We start from the raw sequence: 15,440 nt of genomic DNA, 5'->3' as shown, positions 1-15,440 counted from the left end.
CCTTTCGAAATGCCCAACACTGTTCCCTAAATCTCTGAACACTGGAGGTTTAAAGAGCAGGATGAGGCTGTTTGGGAAAGGGCTTTCAAACAGCCCCATGCTGTTCTTTGAACCTCTGGCTTTTGGAGGTTCAAAGAGCACTGCTGGGAGGGAGAAGCCATTTCCTTTGAACAGAAACCTCTTCTCCCTCCTTGAGCAAGGTGTGCTCCTACTGCCCAACAGCTGCTGGATGGGTGGGAGCTGGCCTTGCTCTGGCAAAGGAACCATGGAGAGCTCCCCTTAAGCTCCCTATTGTTCCTTTGAAGCCCCAGCCTTACTTGCCCAATGCCTGATGTCATGCATGATGTCAAGTGTATGACAGGCGGGCGTGGCTTTCCCAAAACGGCCTTGCACACCAAATGGAGAAACCTAGCAGGCTGAGTTTGACCTGAGGGGCAGAAGGACCATGAACCAGAAACAAAACAATCAATTTCCAATGCAAAAAAAGTAGTCCTTGCGAACTCTGACCAGCAGTGGCTCTCAAGCAGGTAGGGCTCTTCCCCATTCCCTGCTCCCTTATCCTTTTAACTGGAGATACCAGGGACAGAGCCTGGGACCTTCTGCCTGAAAAGCACATGCTCGACCACTGACCTACAGTCCCTCCCCAGAATGATTGCCCTATAGCAGCCTTCCCCATCCTGGTGGCCTCCAGGTCCTTTGAGCTACAGCATCCACCAGTAGAGACTGGTGGCTCTGGTGTCAGTGGAACAGTAAATCCACTCTGGGTTTTAGGCTGAAGAGTTCCGATTAAACCCAGAATGGATTCACTGTCCCACTGACATCGGAGCCACCAGTCTCCACTGGCATCCACCATCCCTGGTCATTGGCCATGCTGGCTGGGGCTGATGGCAGCTGTAGTCCAAAACATCTGGAGAGTACCAGGTTGGGGAAAAGGCTGGTGTAGACCAACCATTTCCCAACATTGCTAAGGTATGCTAGAGAGAAGAGTCAAGCAATGCAGGCTCCCAATAGGACTGGGAGTCATAATAATAATCTTTATTGTTACGGTCAATGACCAGCATGAGGTAATCAGATAAAATTGTTAAAACACAATACTATAAAATAGAATTGTCAAAGACATAGTTATAACATCCAAAAAACAAAACAACCAAGAAGTACAAGGTGGCTAGAGTCAGTTTGTGGCGAAATTTGACTGCTGCAGCACAAAATTTGGCAACACTGGAGGTGATAAAAGTATTTTGATCAGAGTAGGAGGACATAAAATGCATCTGACCATCCTGGGGTTTTCGCTAGGAGAGGTACAATTAAAGATCTTCATAGATCAGAATGGGCAGTGTAGGAGTTTTCACATTGGCACATTGTAATGCTCTTACTTCTGCTCTCCTGGAGGGAAGATATCAAAAGAGCCCTACTACGACTGGGAGTCATAAAAGACCTTGCGGTGAATCCTTGTGAAATGTGGATCCCATTCGTGTTTTTCTCAGGAATAAGTCTTGGTGTGTTCTGTGAGACTTACTTATAAGTAAAGCGGGATGAGGCAGAAGTTCAGTTCAGTTTGCATTTGAAGAAGCGCCTATCTAATTCACACTTTTTAAAACAATGAGAGAACCCAAACACAGGCATCCTGGGAAATTTGCACTTTTACAAATATTGCAACGTAGTTCTCCAGCCAAGTGATATATATATAATAAATAAATAAATAAATAAATAAATAAAATTCATATATTAGTGAAAATAACATAAAATGCATTGGTAGTGAAAATTGCTTGCGAAAATTGCTGTGTTAGGCAAAACTGCATACAAAAATGTATAAATCAGGAAAAAGTTGCACATAAATGTTGATGAATTTTCATGAGGACTTTTTTTAAAAAAATGCCAAACTGATAACTGAGGTGTGGAGAACTTAATTTAAGATTAAGAAACTGAAACGGATAGATTCACCCATCCCTTCTCCCAAGTAGGTGTGCCTTGGATTGCAAGCTTATGGTAAGGCAAGTTTGGCCATGGAAGAGGCTTCCAGGGAGTCTTCATGGGTACTGAGGTGTGATTGGCAGCAGTCAACAAAGATTGAAAGTTGGCATTGGTTCCCATTCATATGCCTCTTTCTCTCATCGTGGTTTGCCCTGCCTTTTAAAGCTAGGGCTACCAACTGATTAAAACATTTTTTACTTGATTAATCATCTACATTGGAATAAATTTGTACATTAAGAAAATCGCAACCTAGGTGCTCTTTTTTTTAAAGGTAGTATTAGGCAACTTGTACCGTAATGAGCAAAAGAAACCACATATTGTGAGAAAGTTTTCTCATCTGATCCTTATTATTGTGGCATAGCAGAACAAGACAATATTTTAATTTTTTTTAAAAATACAGTCATACAAAATCTGCTATTGAGCAATGCCTTTATTGGGACCAACTAAAATGTCACAGAATAATGGCAAATGTTCAAGTTCTCCAGAACTCTTCAGAAGACAGAGGACAGTGTGTGTGTTGTTGTTGTTTCTGTTATGGATAAATATGGCTACTTTTTATTTAAAAACTAAAATAAACAACGGTGTCCAAACTCTTCACTGTTAACAATTAAGATTGGCCTTTGCTGACTGATTAGTGTTGCCAAGTGTGATCAGGAAAAATATAGTCTGGCCTGCTTATTTATATATTCATGCACCCTCCCTCCATTGCTCAATTAGGAAGCTGCTTTATATCGAGGTTCCATCTGCACGACATATTAAAGCAGCAGCATCCCACTTTCAACAGTCATGGCTTCCCCCAAAGAATCCTAGGAAATGTAGAGTTCCTTGGGGAGAGAGATTAATTGTTAAATCACTCTGGGAATGTTAGCTCTGAGAGGAGAATAGAGGTCTCCTCTCAATACCCTTCACAAACAACAGTTCCCAGGATTCTTTGGGGAAAGCTGCCATGACAGAGCCCAATATTTCTAATTCCCATTCATTTTTATATATTTAATATCTTGCATGTATTTTGTCTTATAGTGCCACCTGCAGGCTTCCTGCTCTTTGCTCCTCAGGCCAAGTGCTGCGGGGGTCTTTGAGTCGTAGGATCCAGGTTGCCATTCTTTGAAGTTGGGTAATCTTAAATTGTTTTTCATAAAACCTGTGCTGCTCCAAGCCTTCAGTCACCTCCCATTATGGCGAGCAGCCCTAAATAGATAACACTAAGGATGGTAAGACTCCTGTTTTTGAGCGGTTCTTTTCAGTGTGGTTTAGTGGTTAAGGTGTTGGACTACGACCTGGGAGACCAGGGTTCAAATCCCCACATAGCCATGAAGCTCACTGGGTGACCTTGGGCCAGTCACTGCCTCTCAGCCTCATGAAAACCCTATTCATAGGGTCACCATAAGTCAGAATCGACTTGAAGGCAGTACATTTACATTTATGTTTAGTAACGAGGGATGGCGGAGAAATTTTGATCCAGTTCACATTGAAAGGTGAACCTAATTCACCCATTCTGAAACCATATGTGAACTGATACACAGCCATCCTTTGAAATTCACACTCTGAATTTTGTAATGGAGTTCTCCAGCCAAGTAAAGCGTACAGAAATACATGTAGTAGGATACATGTAGTAAAATGTGCATATTAGTGAAAATGACATACAAGAATGCATTATGTTAGGGAAAATTGCTTTGCAAAAATGCGAATATTTAGCAAAATTGCATACAAAAATGCATATATTAGGAGAAAGTCACAATAAAATGCTGATAAGTTTTCATTGAGAACTTGCAAACTGTTGTGGAAATGTGGAGAACTGGACTGGAAAACTGAGAAATGGAGAGGAACAGAAACTGACAGATTTGCCCATCCCTAAAAGTAATACCTACCTACAGGTCTGCCTCATTGTAGGTGATAGCCTTGTGGCCCTTCTGGCACCTGCATGTGAAGATGGTGAGATGGAAGCTTTCTGCACCACTTAACCTTCACACCAGGGGAAAGCTTTGCATCATTAGGGTGGCCAGGTGCGAAAGAGAACAGGGCTCCCATCAGTAGAGGCTTAGGCCTAATGGGGCACTGCCCCACCAATCTCAACCTTCCCCCACCTAGCTTACAACCAGTCCAGGGGGTGGTGGGACTGCCTATCAGCTTCCTCCTCCTTAGCGTAAATTTTACCATTTTAGACCTTAGCAGGAAGGAGGATGGGGAGAAACTTAGAATTAGCTGAACTCTGCCGGCCATTGGCCTGGCTGTGTCTGCTGATGGTCTCTCTGCCTTCTGCCCAGGACTGGCACTAAAGGGTGGCCAGGTTGGGCCCTGGCCAAGGGCCTATGGGGCCACAGGGGCCCCTTGATAGGGTGGGGGAGGAGTAGTGCTCCCTTTCCACGATCCGTTGCAGAGTACTGCCACGGATCGCAGGGAGAGAGCTTCTCAGCCACCCGCCTGTTCACTGGCTCCACCTACCTGTCTCTCCTGTCTTTTGTGGCTGTGTGTGCAGGGCTACCATTAACCAAGATGGCAGCTGAGGTTTCCCTAAGGTGTTGATGCCCCTGCCACCATCTTGGTTGATGGCAGGAATGCGTGCGTGTATCATGCATGCATGCCATCAACCAAGATGGCGGCGGAGGCTTCAGATCCTTAGGGAAACCTCTGCCACCATCTTGGTTAATGGCAGCCCAGCGTGCACAGCTGCGAAAGACAGGAGAGACAGGTAGGTGCGGCGTGTGTGTGTGCACACACGATGGGGCCCAGGGCAGGCTGGTGCCCAAGGGCCCCGGCATGCCTGGCACCGGCCCTGCTTCCACCCTACCATTTCCAACGGGCACCAGCCACCCCGACTCCTGTACCTTCTATAACAGTGTAGAGCTGTGAGCTTCAGCAGGTATAGCATGCTTGCACCTTGCTATGTTCCACCTTCCCTGTTTTACTGTCTCCAGATTTCTCAACTTTGTGAGACAGAGCCCAGCCAGCATGTATAGCACTGCCTAAAGTAAATGCTTGGCTGATGCCACATGGAATTGTGTCTTGTAATGAGTAGATCATTATACGTGTGAGGAAATCTGAGTTCATTGTTTGCCTTGGTTTTAATCAATTGATCGACTCCGCTTGCTTTCATTTGCATTATGCTTACTGGCATTGAGCAATGGTTCTGAAAAAAGTAACATACTTCCCGTTGGTTTTTAGATGATGCATGTATGTATCCCTGAGGGGAAACTAAAACCAATTCAGAGTGAGGGCAATGCTCCCTGAACAGACAAACTCTTTGATTTTTGATTTTTTGGGGAGTAGAGTTATATCCCACTTTTCGACTGGAGTCCTCAAAGTGGCTAACATTTATAAAACACAATAGAAACACCAAGGAATATATGCTTGCATATGGTCACAAAACAACCAGTCCTGCCATAGCTGGAACTGGCATCGGATGTTTCTGCATCAGAAGAGCAGTTGCTCTTAGTTGGCTGTTTGGGTGTCAGGGAGGAGGTAACCAAACTGGTGTGGCTCCTGATGCTGCCTGTTCCCCCCTCTCTTCATTTCCCCTCTAAAGGTCAAATTTTTATTCCAAGTTGCTCTAGGTGAATTTCTGTAGTTTTCATTTTGATACTGGATCATTGTTGAAATCAGGCTTTGCCAACCTGGTGCCCTCCAGATGTTTTGGACTACAACGTGCATCACCCCCAGTTAGGATGGCCAATCATTAGGGATGATGGGAACTATAGTCTAAAATATCCACAGAGAATCAGATTGGCAAAGGCTTGTCTAAAGTGTAGAAGTGTAAGGCCAGAGTCTTAAAATTATCTAATGGCATCCCTGTCCCTGGCTCTGCTTCCTGGCTTCTCAGTCACCTTTGACAGCTGCCTATCACTCATCCTTGACCCTTGTTTATGGCTTGCTTCCTGCAGGATTACAGGCACGACTTGCATGTGTGAATGGGCAGTCACAGATTGAATAGGAGATTTTTTTTCTCCCTTGGTGCCTAAAATCATTTCTTTCCAGTGCAATGATTTCGAGCAGTGTTACTTCAGGGTTAGTTCCAACGAGGCATCAAATGTTGAAAATGCAAGCATTGAGAGATTTGGTGCTGTGTATGTGTATGTTTGAACTCACTCAGAGTCCAGTTGCTCTTGGCTAAAATTATTAGCCAGTTGGGATACCAACTGAGCAGGGGGAAATGACTGGGCCTGCTCTTGTGCCTTTAGTGGCAATGCTTGGTATGGAATAATTGAGCTTTTCATGGGATGGGGATAAATGATGTCATTGTTGGTCCACAGAGGAAGCCACTGTGAAAGGCTTAGCTACAGGTGCTGCTTAAAAAGTTGGCCACTTCCTGTTTCCAGCTGCAGGGGCTACTGGAAGGGCAGGACAAACCACTGAGAGCAGGGCAAGCCACTCCAAATAATTCCAGGTGTGGCAGATGTAGCAGGGGAGGGAATCTTATCACTGTGTAAAATCAGGAGTAATCCACTGAAAACAATTGCAGTGAGCAAAGGACTCAGCCAAGATCCTGAGTCTTGCCAGCTACATCTGATAGATCTGCAGATCTGCACATGCCACGGAGCTTCACGCGATAGACGCCCTTCGTATTGCTAATTTATTTATGATTCTCCCAAGTGAGAGCAAGTGTTAACAGTCTATGATTACCACATCTACAATGCATGATCCCATCTGTGCAGAGGCGGTACAGGGCTGTTGTTGATACACGCACTTCAAGTAATTAAGCTAATATTATTCCTTAAAGCCTTATCTCTCAGTGTACACACCCCCACGTACATCTGTATTCAAATAACCAATCAAGGCAGCCTCCACTCAATAAACCACATATCCTCCATTTCCAATGGTCAAATCTCTGTATTGGGAAAGTCTGACTTCCACAGGGAAGGTTGACTAGCAGCCCGCAAGGATGAATTGCTGCTGCTGCCGCTGCCACCACCATCACCACAACCACCACCTCTCAAACCAATATCTGTGCCCTGTGGCAAGCCTACCCAGTGTGAATCAAGCCCTGCTGAGAAGTTTGCTGACAGAAAAGAAAATTATTTTCCAAGAGTTGCAGATGATGAGAGACATCCACACTGTAATCTTCCATCTCTGTTTTGTGGTTTTATATGTAGTGTCCTGGGCAGGCATGAGGTTGCATACATAGCCCATAACTCTGAGGCCTTTACTGTTAGAGGGGTGGCTACTTTATTATGGAATTTGACAAGCTATGAGGAAATCAGTTTGTGTGACAAATTATATTCCTGGACCTGGACCACCATCTGAAGAGTGGTCAGGTTTACTTTAATGTTGTAACCACAGGTTGTACGCAAAAACATTAAAACATCATACATACTGGAGGCATTCAAGAGGCAGCTGGACATCCACCTGCTGGGTATGCTTTAACTTGCCTGCTTTGTTGGCCTCATAGACCCCTTCCAACTCTACTATTCTATGATTCTGTGATCCAATAAGATTAAAAGTGTTGATACAAAATAAGAATAAAACAAGAAAATTCAAAATACCAAATAGTAGTTACAACACTAATAAAAATAATCCAGATATTAAGGCTAGTCCTAAAACAAGAATGTAGCCAAACATCTAACAGGATTAGCAGGTACAGATTTCTTTCTAACTTTAAGAGCTAGAACAGTAAAAATGGCCCTTGATAACTAACATAGAGAGCTGGTATGGTGTAGTGGTTAAGGTGTTGGACTACGACCTGGGAGACCAGGGTTTGAATTCCCACACAGCCATGAAGCACACTGGGTGACCTTGGGCCAGTCACTGCCTCTCAGCCTCATGAAAACCCTATTCATAAGGGTCGCCATAAGTCGGAATCAACTTGAAGGCAGTACATTTACATTTTAACTAACATAAGGAAGTGCATCCGAAGAATGGAGCACCCGCCCCTTCTGCTCAAGAATATGGAAGTTGGCAGCCTCTGCTATAAAAGAAAACCTTGAGTTTTTTCTAATTAGGGTTGATGTAAGGGCAAGGATTTCCATTCTGACCTGTATTTGTCACAATCAGCACTTCTGATTCAGTTCACATTTAAAAGTGAACTATTAAATTCACACTTTCCTCAACAATATGTGAACCAAAACTCAGCCATCCTTTGAATTTCACACTTCTCTGAATTTTGCAATGGAGTCCTTGAGTCAGGTCATGTGTACAAAAATGGGCACACTAGAGTAAAGTGTGTATGAAAATGCATATATTCATGAAAATAACACGCAAAATGCATTATATTGGGGGAAAATGCTTTGCAAAAATGTGTGTATTAGGCAAAAAAAAAATGCATACCAAAATGGACAGCTCCTTGAAAGTTTGGACTAAAACCCAGAGCAGATTCCACTGCCCCACTGACATGGAGCCACCAGCCGCCACTGTCCCCATGGCTCAGATATACAGCTTGTATCCACTAGGAGCTGTGCATTCAGTCTTGTAGCCCTAATTGGATCAGAGCTTGGAAAAGTTACTTTTTTGAACTACAACTCCCATCAGCCCCAGGCAGCATGGCCACTGGATTGGGCTGATGGGAGTTGTAGTTCAAAAAAGTAACTTTTCCAAGCTCTGATATTGGATAAAACTTCATTCCAGTTGAGGTCAGCACAGGCCCCCTCCCTGTGGAACATATGACACTTACTGAAGACTTAAAAAAAAATTCCAGTAGGCTTTTTAACTGAATCGTGGATTGTATCCAACTAAGTTTTATTCAGAGTAGACCCACTGAATTTAATGGATCTAATGTAGTCCTGTTCATCCATTTCAATGGGTGTATTCTGAGTAGGGCTACCATTGGAGACAACCCTCTGATGTTTTAGCTCGTTTTTCTTTTCATTGTATAGAGTTTCTGTATACCGCTTAGAGACTATAGCAGTTACCCATGTCAAAATGGGACATCTGTCTTCAGAAGCAGTATGCCACAATATAGCCCAGTTACTGGGAGGCAATCCCAAGAGAGGGCTTCTGGGGCTTTCTGGAGGAATCTGGTTGGCCACTGGATTTGAAACTGGATGCTGACTGATAGCTGCACCTTTGGTTTGATCCTGCAGACCTTTTCTTATGTTCTTAGGCTGTAATAAGAGGGTGGCTCCCAAATGGTTTGGATTTGTTTGCCTCCCCTCTCTCTTTTTGCCTTTTTGCAAAGCTCTCAAAGGAAAAGGCCCGCTGTGTCTTTGGAGGGGCAAGGTGGGAAGAACTGAATGCAGAAAGAGCAGCTTTCAACCTCTCCTTGAAGGGATACATTTCCAGCATTCCACATACCATTTTTCAGCATCTCTGCAATTGCGCCAAAATGCCCCAAACTACCAGTGTGCTCTTTATAACTGCTTGCAGTATCAGATTCACATCCATCTTTCCATATGGAAAGCATTTGGTGCGTTTGATGTAGTGATATAGATCTTCTTATTGGGCAGGAAGGGGCCAGGGACCCAACGTGCTTGAGTCGTGATGTCATGGCGTGCCAAATGCAAAATAGTATTTGTCTTAGTTTAAAACTTCCTTGTGGGCCCAAAGAGGGCAAATTCAGTAGCACGTTTCTGGTTTGATTTTGTTCCCTCCACCATGCTCTGAATCTGTTACATTTGGGGGAGAAGAACAGGATAATCATTATGTTGGTTTGGCACCCAGAATATTCTAGCACAGCCTTTCCCAACCCAGTGCCCTCTAGATGCTTTGAACTGCCGACTCCCATCAGCCCCAGCCAACACTGGTGAGAGTTGTAATCCAAAACATCTGGAGGGCACATAACATAAGAGGCAAGCCTATAAACATAAATGTGACAAGTGGAAACTGCAATAAAATGTTGCAGGGTGGAGTGCTCCTTTTCAGGATACTCCATTGCATTCCCTTCACCCTTACAGTTTCCCACTCCACCCCCTGAATCGGTCAGCATTCCATGCCACTGGGCATGCTCAGTCCTGATTGAGCAGTTTGATGGTGTTCCCTCCCCTCTAGAGATTTTTTTTGTGCTTTGGCAAACCAGAGTGGTCCCCAAGTCTCCTCCTTGTGTGTGGATGGTAACATTTTGGCTTGATACATGGCAGCACCCAGAGATTTGATATTGTTATCGTATATGTGATTACCCAAGCTCGTCCATAGCTGCCGGCTGGTTGCCTCACTTGAAGAATATCTTCCAAGGGACCCAGGCAGAAAAGCATCTGTCCCTTGGAAGAGAAATTTTTTCCAGTAACATCACCACCACTGAGCAATGGAGGCCACCAAAATGAGGCCGGCTGTAGCAGCGGCTGGCATCCTCAAGCAGCTCCCAGGGGGGCAGTGCTGGCATCTGTGTTGGACCTTCCCAAGGGAGCAAAGATGGTCACAGAGTCTGAGAGGATGACTGCAAGTTGCGGGTGGGGGAGTGCCTTAAAGGACAGAAGCAATATCACGCCAAAGGCCCACCTGGCCCAGCATCCTAGTTCATCATTCAGCAAGAGCCGTAGCTCAGTGGTGGAGCACCTGCTTTGCATGCAGAAGGTCCCAGGTTCAATCCTGGCATCTCCAGGCAGGGCTGGGAAAGCCTCCTGTCTGAAACTCTGGAGGGGTGCTGCCAGTCAGTGTAGACAGTACTGAGGGAGATGGGCCAATGGTCTGACTCAGTATAAGGCAGTTTCTCATGCTCCTATCCTGTTTCTCACAGCGGTCACCCAAATGCTTCCGAGAAGCCCTCCAGCAAGGCATGAAGGCAATAGCCATCTCCCAGTTGTTTGTCCCCAAGCAGAGAGGCAATGCGGTGCTGTGGTTAGAGTGTCCAACCAAGACTAGGGAGGCCTAGGTTCAAATCCCCACTTAGCTATTAAGCTGTCACCCAGTGTGGGCTAATCACTATCTGCTTGCTTAACCTACTTCACAGGGTTGGAGAGAAGATAAAAATGAAGGGGGGGGGAATCAAGGATCCCTGAACTCCTTGGAGGGGGGGAAAGCAAGGCAAATGTAAAAAATAAATAAATAATTTCAATTCAGAGCAATGCAAGAATAGGTCATTTTAAAATATTAGTGAACAATTTCAGTTCAACCATAATTAGTTGCAACTAGCTTGAATACATTTGATTTCAATAGAATTCGACAACTGCTGGATTTTGCCCATCTTCCATGTCAGGAATGGAGAAACTGTGGCCCTCCAGATCTTGTTGGGATGCCGATTCCCATCAACCCCAGCCAGCATGGCCAATAGTCAGGGATGATTATGGGAGTTGTAATCCAACAACACCTGGAGGACCACAAATTCCTTTGCCCATGTTTCATGGGGCCTTTGGGACCAATTGATGCTACACTGAATTTACGTATGTGTTTTTCTTTCCATTTCAGGGCACAGGCAGAAGCTCGAAGAGCAAACAAAATCCTTTGGGGATCGTTTTGGGGAGTTGGAAAGGCTGCGGCACCCGATGAGGATCACTCCCGCCACCCCTAACCCCCGAGGAACCCTGAGTACTCCTGGGCACTATGGGACTCAAACTCAGAGTCAGATTCAAGGTAAGTGAGTTTGGTTCCTTTGCAGCCTCAAGTCTCTCTGAAAGTGATCCTGCTATTGCAGGAACCAAAGCTTAATACAGGTTTGGTTTTAATTTGGATAAGACGCATAGCAGCATATGTTTGCCAATTAGCTTCTGGGCTAAGGTAAAGGTGCTGGTGTACAAGGTCCTATACAGCTTGGGAGCAAGATACCTAAAAGATTGTCTCTCCTCCATCAGTCATTGTGCTCTGAAGAAGATGGTCTCCTACAAATACTACCTTATCAGGAGGTCCGTTCCATACAATGTAGGAACAGGGCCTCTAGTGTGGAGGCACCTACTCTTTCAAACTCCCTCCCATTACATATCAGAGAAGCACTGTCTCTGTCATCTTTTTGGTGCCCTTGAAAGAGCTTTCTTTTCCATGCCTTTTCAGTGGAGATTTTGTTTAGTCCCTGTCAGTATCTGTATGAGATTTGAAATTGTTTAAAATATGTTTTTACTGTTGATGCGTTCATTGTTAAATCGGTTGAGATGTTTCATAGGAAGCAACTATAAATAACAACACCAGCAATCATAATAATTACTACTAGTAGCATTGGGCTGTGCCTTGGCTGGCTTGAGGCATCTGGGGTATTTGCTCTACTCGCTCCATTCTGCAGCATTTGTTGTCTTCACCATCGCTCTTCACAGGCTGGATCATGTTGCTTGATCTTGGTGTACAAGGGGTGATTATATAAGCTCCAGCTGCCATCTTTTACCAGCATTGATCTCTATTTTTCTGGCACTTCATAAATCACTACCACCATTTTGCCCCTTAATCTGCTTTTGGGGGAGATTCTGGGGTGCCTCTTTTGTGCTCATCTGTGTGCCACAATGCACTGTGAGCTTTTCCTCCCTTCCCCTGCCACCCCACAACTACCTGTTCCAATAACAAATGTTGCTCAACCATTGCAATTACTCTGTGCAGTAGGGCCCCACTCGTACGGCGGGTTACATTCTGGACCTCCGCTGAAAAGCGAAAACTGCTGTAAAGCAGAACTCATTGAACAGAATGGCGCGCGACGCCCAAAAACTGCCGTAAAAGCGGAACAAGTGCTGTATGAGTGGGGCTTTAGTCTAATTGTGTCTAATTGAGACTGCCGCATTAGCGAAGGGCCGTAAAGCGTAGCGCTGTAAAGAGGGGCCCTACTGTATTACACCCAACCAGATTTATTGTGAGATTAACTGATGTAACTGATTAAACTTTCTATCCAACATTCTTGTCCTTAAAATAAAAGGAACCGTCAGTTTTCTAATACTTAGAAGCAGCTAGTAGGAAAGGGGGGGATTAGATTCAGTTCAAATATACAGCTGAATTTATCAAATTCGCACTTTAAAAAATAAGTTTATTTATTGTTTTTCACATCACACATAATACATAAGGTTACACTGAAGTAGTCAAATAAAAGCAAACAACGACAGAGGTTGGAGAGTACTACTTCTTAATAATTCATCCAATGGAATTATTCATAATTTCATTGCTACCTTCATAATATACCAGGAAATCCAAAAACAATTTCAAAATCCATCATCATCAGGAGCACCAAATAAATTCATATCTCCTGGGGACTATCCATCCATGTGCCTGTCTGGTTATATAGGTCATAAAGGACCACCACACTCCCATAAACGCTGCTGAATCCACTTTCCCCTTTATCACACGCAACTGGTGAGTGATCTTTTCAGAAATACCTACAAAGAAAGACTTTCTAAACCAGTGATTCAGTCGATAGGCCGAGGTATCCTTCCAACCCTGGTAACTACCAATCTCTCAGCTGCCAGGAGATAACAATTAATGTATTTTAGGGTATGGCCCTATTCTGATCATCAAAGATAGAAAACAAACTTTCCAAACAAGATGAGAACTGAAACATGCCCATCCTTCTAAAGTTGCATTTATCCAAATTTAGCAATGCAGTTCTCCAACCAAGTGTGCATAAAAATGAATATATTAGAGAAAATAACATGCAAACATGCATTATATTATGAGAAACTGCTTACAAAGATGTGTTTAGGAGACATTCATGCTTAAATGCTGAAGCGTTTTCATGAGTGTTTTTTTTTTAAAAAAAATCCTAAATGGCGGCAAAAATGTTGAGAACTGAATGTCAGATTGGAAACATGAGAAACTGAGAGAACCTAAATTGACAGATGTTTCCAACCCTAGTAGCTAGTACAGGACAGACTGTTGCAGAGTAAATGACTACTACGATGTAAAGTCGGCAAAGAAGAACCTTCAGCAATGTTCCTGGCATTAGTACCTGGTAATGTTGGGCAGTTGCTGGGGCCCCAGTGCCCTTGCAGGGCCCATCAATGTAGATGGTACCCTGAGCCGCCGCCGCCACCCCAAGCACCTGTATGGTGCCATTTTAAGCTCCTTACAAGGTTCTGCAATCATGCTATATCAGGCATTCTGGGATAATGTGAGAAATTTTAAGTGCTGACCCTCACTGGGTGATGGTGGTGGGCAGTTGGGATGCCATTTTAGTTTTCCACAGTGCACTGGAGTGACCCAGCTTTGGGCGTTCTGGGAAATTGGAAATGACAGATTGTGGCTGACTGCCATTGCTGCCAAGTAGGCCAAGAACTGATGGTTATGTAGCAAAGCTAGCATCACCTTTGCACAAGCACAAGCCCAGAGGTTTGCAGACATACAAAAAATATGGTGATGGCGGTGGGGAAACCCAAGGGACTCAACACCCCACCCCATTGAAAAAGGCTCAAAAGCAACTGTGCACACATCCAGCGAGTGCCTGACTCACCCAGATCCATTACTATTAAAAGAAGAACTGCCGCCAGGGCTTGTGTGGAAGGCTTCCAAAAGCAGCTCCTGGCCAAGTGTGATGCAAGACGGAGGGTGATGGAGCAGAGGAAGCAGAGAGAAGGAGGAGGGACACCTTTGTGAAGGCACAGAGTGGATTGGCTGACAGCTGGCCCAGTCCATGCCTTCAAAGCTCCCACTCTGGCGGAGATGCTATCCCACTCTGGACAGCTTCCCCCACCCCTGAGAAGGGGGAGTTTGAAGGCTCCCACAACACACAAGCAACATTTTGTTGCAGGGCCCAATTGTTTTACCTTAACCACAACAACTGACTTAGCCTTAAAAGTGAACACAAGAATCTGGTGCTCACAGGCCAGACAGCCGCTTTCCAACTCTCATCACCAGAATGATGTCTAGGGGAGGGCAGAGCCGAAATTTCTCAGGCAGGAATTTTCCGGCAAATTTTTTTAAAAATTTTTCTTTAGCTCTTCCTGAACTGCTAGTTAATTTTAGTCCTCTCCCTGGTGAATAAGTGGCAAAATGGCCTTTCCAATTTCCCTGACTACATTTTGAATGCAATTGTGGATCCAGTTTTAATATTGTTTACTATTGTTTTAAAATTGGTTGCACCATACATTTAAAGCACATGGCTTCCCCCAGTGTTCCCTGGGAACTGTAGTTTGTTAAGGGTGCTGGGGAATGCGGTTCTGTGAGAAGTAAACTACAATTCCCAGGAAACTTTGGGGGAAGCCATGACTGTAAAAGTGGTATAAACGGGCTCTAAATGTAAGGTGTGGCTGTGACCATTGTTGGATATACTGGACTTGGACACAACTCCTTCCAATCCTCTCTTGCTTCCTTCATCCATCAATATGGACTAGCATAAGAACGTAAGAAGAGCCTGCTGGATCAAGCCAATAGCCGATCTAATCCAGGATCCTGGTCTCACACTCGCCAACCAGGTGCCCTGTGGGAAGGCCACAAGCAGGACCTGAGCACAAGAGCATTCTCCCCACCTGCTGTTTCCAGCAACTGGTATTCGGAAACATGCCGTCCCTGACTTTGGAGGGAGAACATAGCCATCATGGCTAGCAGCCATTGATAGTCTTGTCCTCCACGAAACTAACAATAGGGTTTCATTCTGACAGTAAGTGAGCTGAAATTTTTCACAAGAGAATTTCATGTCACCTCCCCTCAGAATATTCGGCAGAATGTAAACACACACACACTTTCCAGCCAATAGTATGGAGAATTTT

At 44.6% G+C, this 15,440-nt stretch overlaps 1 protein-coding gene across 1 annotated transcript in view; it reads left to right on the top strand.

Annotated features, from left to right (window-relative positions):
* Window positions 1–15,440, top strand: part of RUNX3 (RUNX family transcription factor 3) — a 92,750-nt gene that overhangs the window by 50,633 nt on the left and 26,677 nt on the right. Inside the window, exon 4 of the mRNA XM_061597207.1 lies at window positions 11,239–11,403. Within this exon, the coding sequence (XP_061453191.1) occupies window positions 11,239–11,403 (165 nt within the window). The remainder of the gene's footprint in view (window positions 1–11,238; window positions 11,404–15,440) is intronic.

The sequence above is a fragment of the Rhineura floridana genome, chromosome 15 (genome assembly GCF_030035675.1).
Source record: "Rhineura floridana isolate rRhiFlo1 chromosome 15, rRhiFlo1.hap2, whole genome shotgun sequence".
Lineage (NCBI taxonomy): Eukaryota > Metazoa > Chordata > Lepidosauria > Squamata > Rhineuridae > Rhineura > Rhineura floridana.
This window is presented reverse-complemented; position numbering and strand designations above follow the sequence as displayed.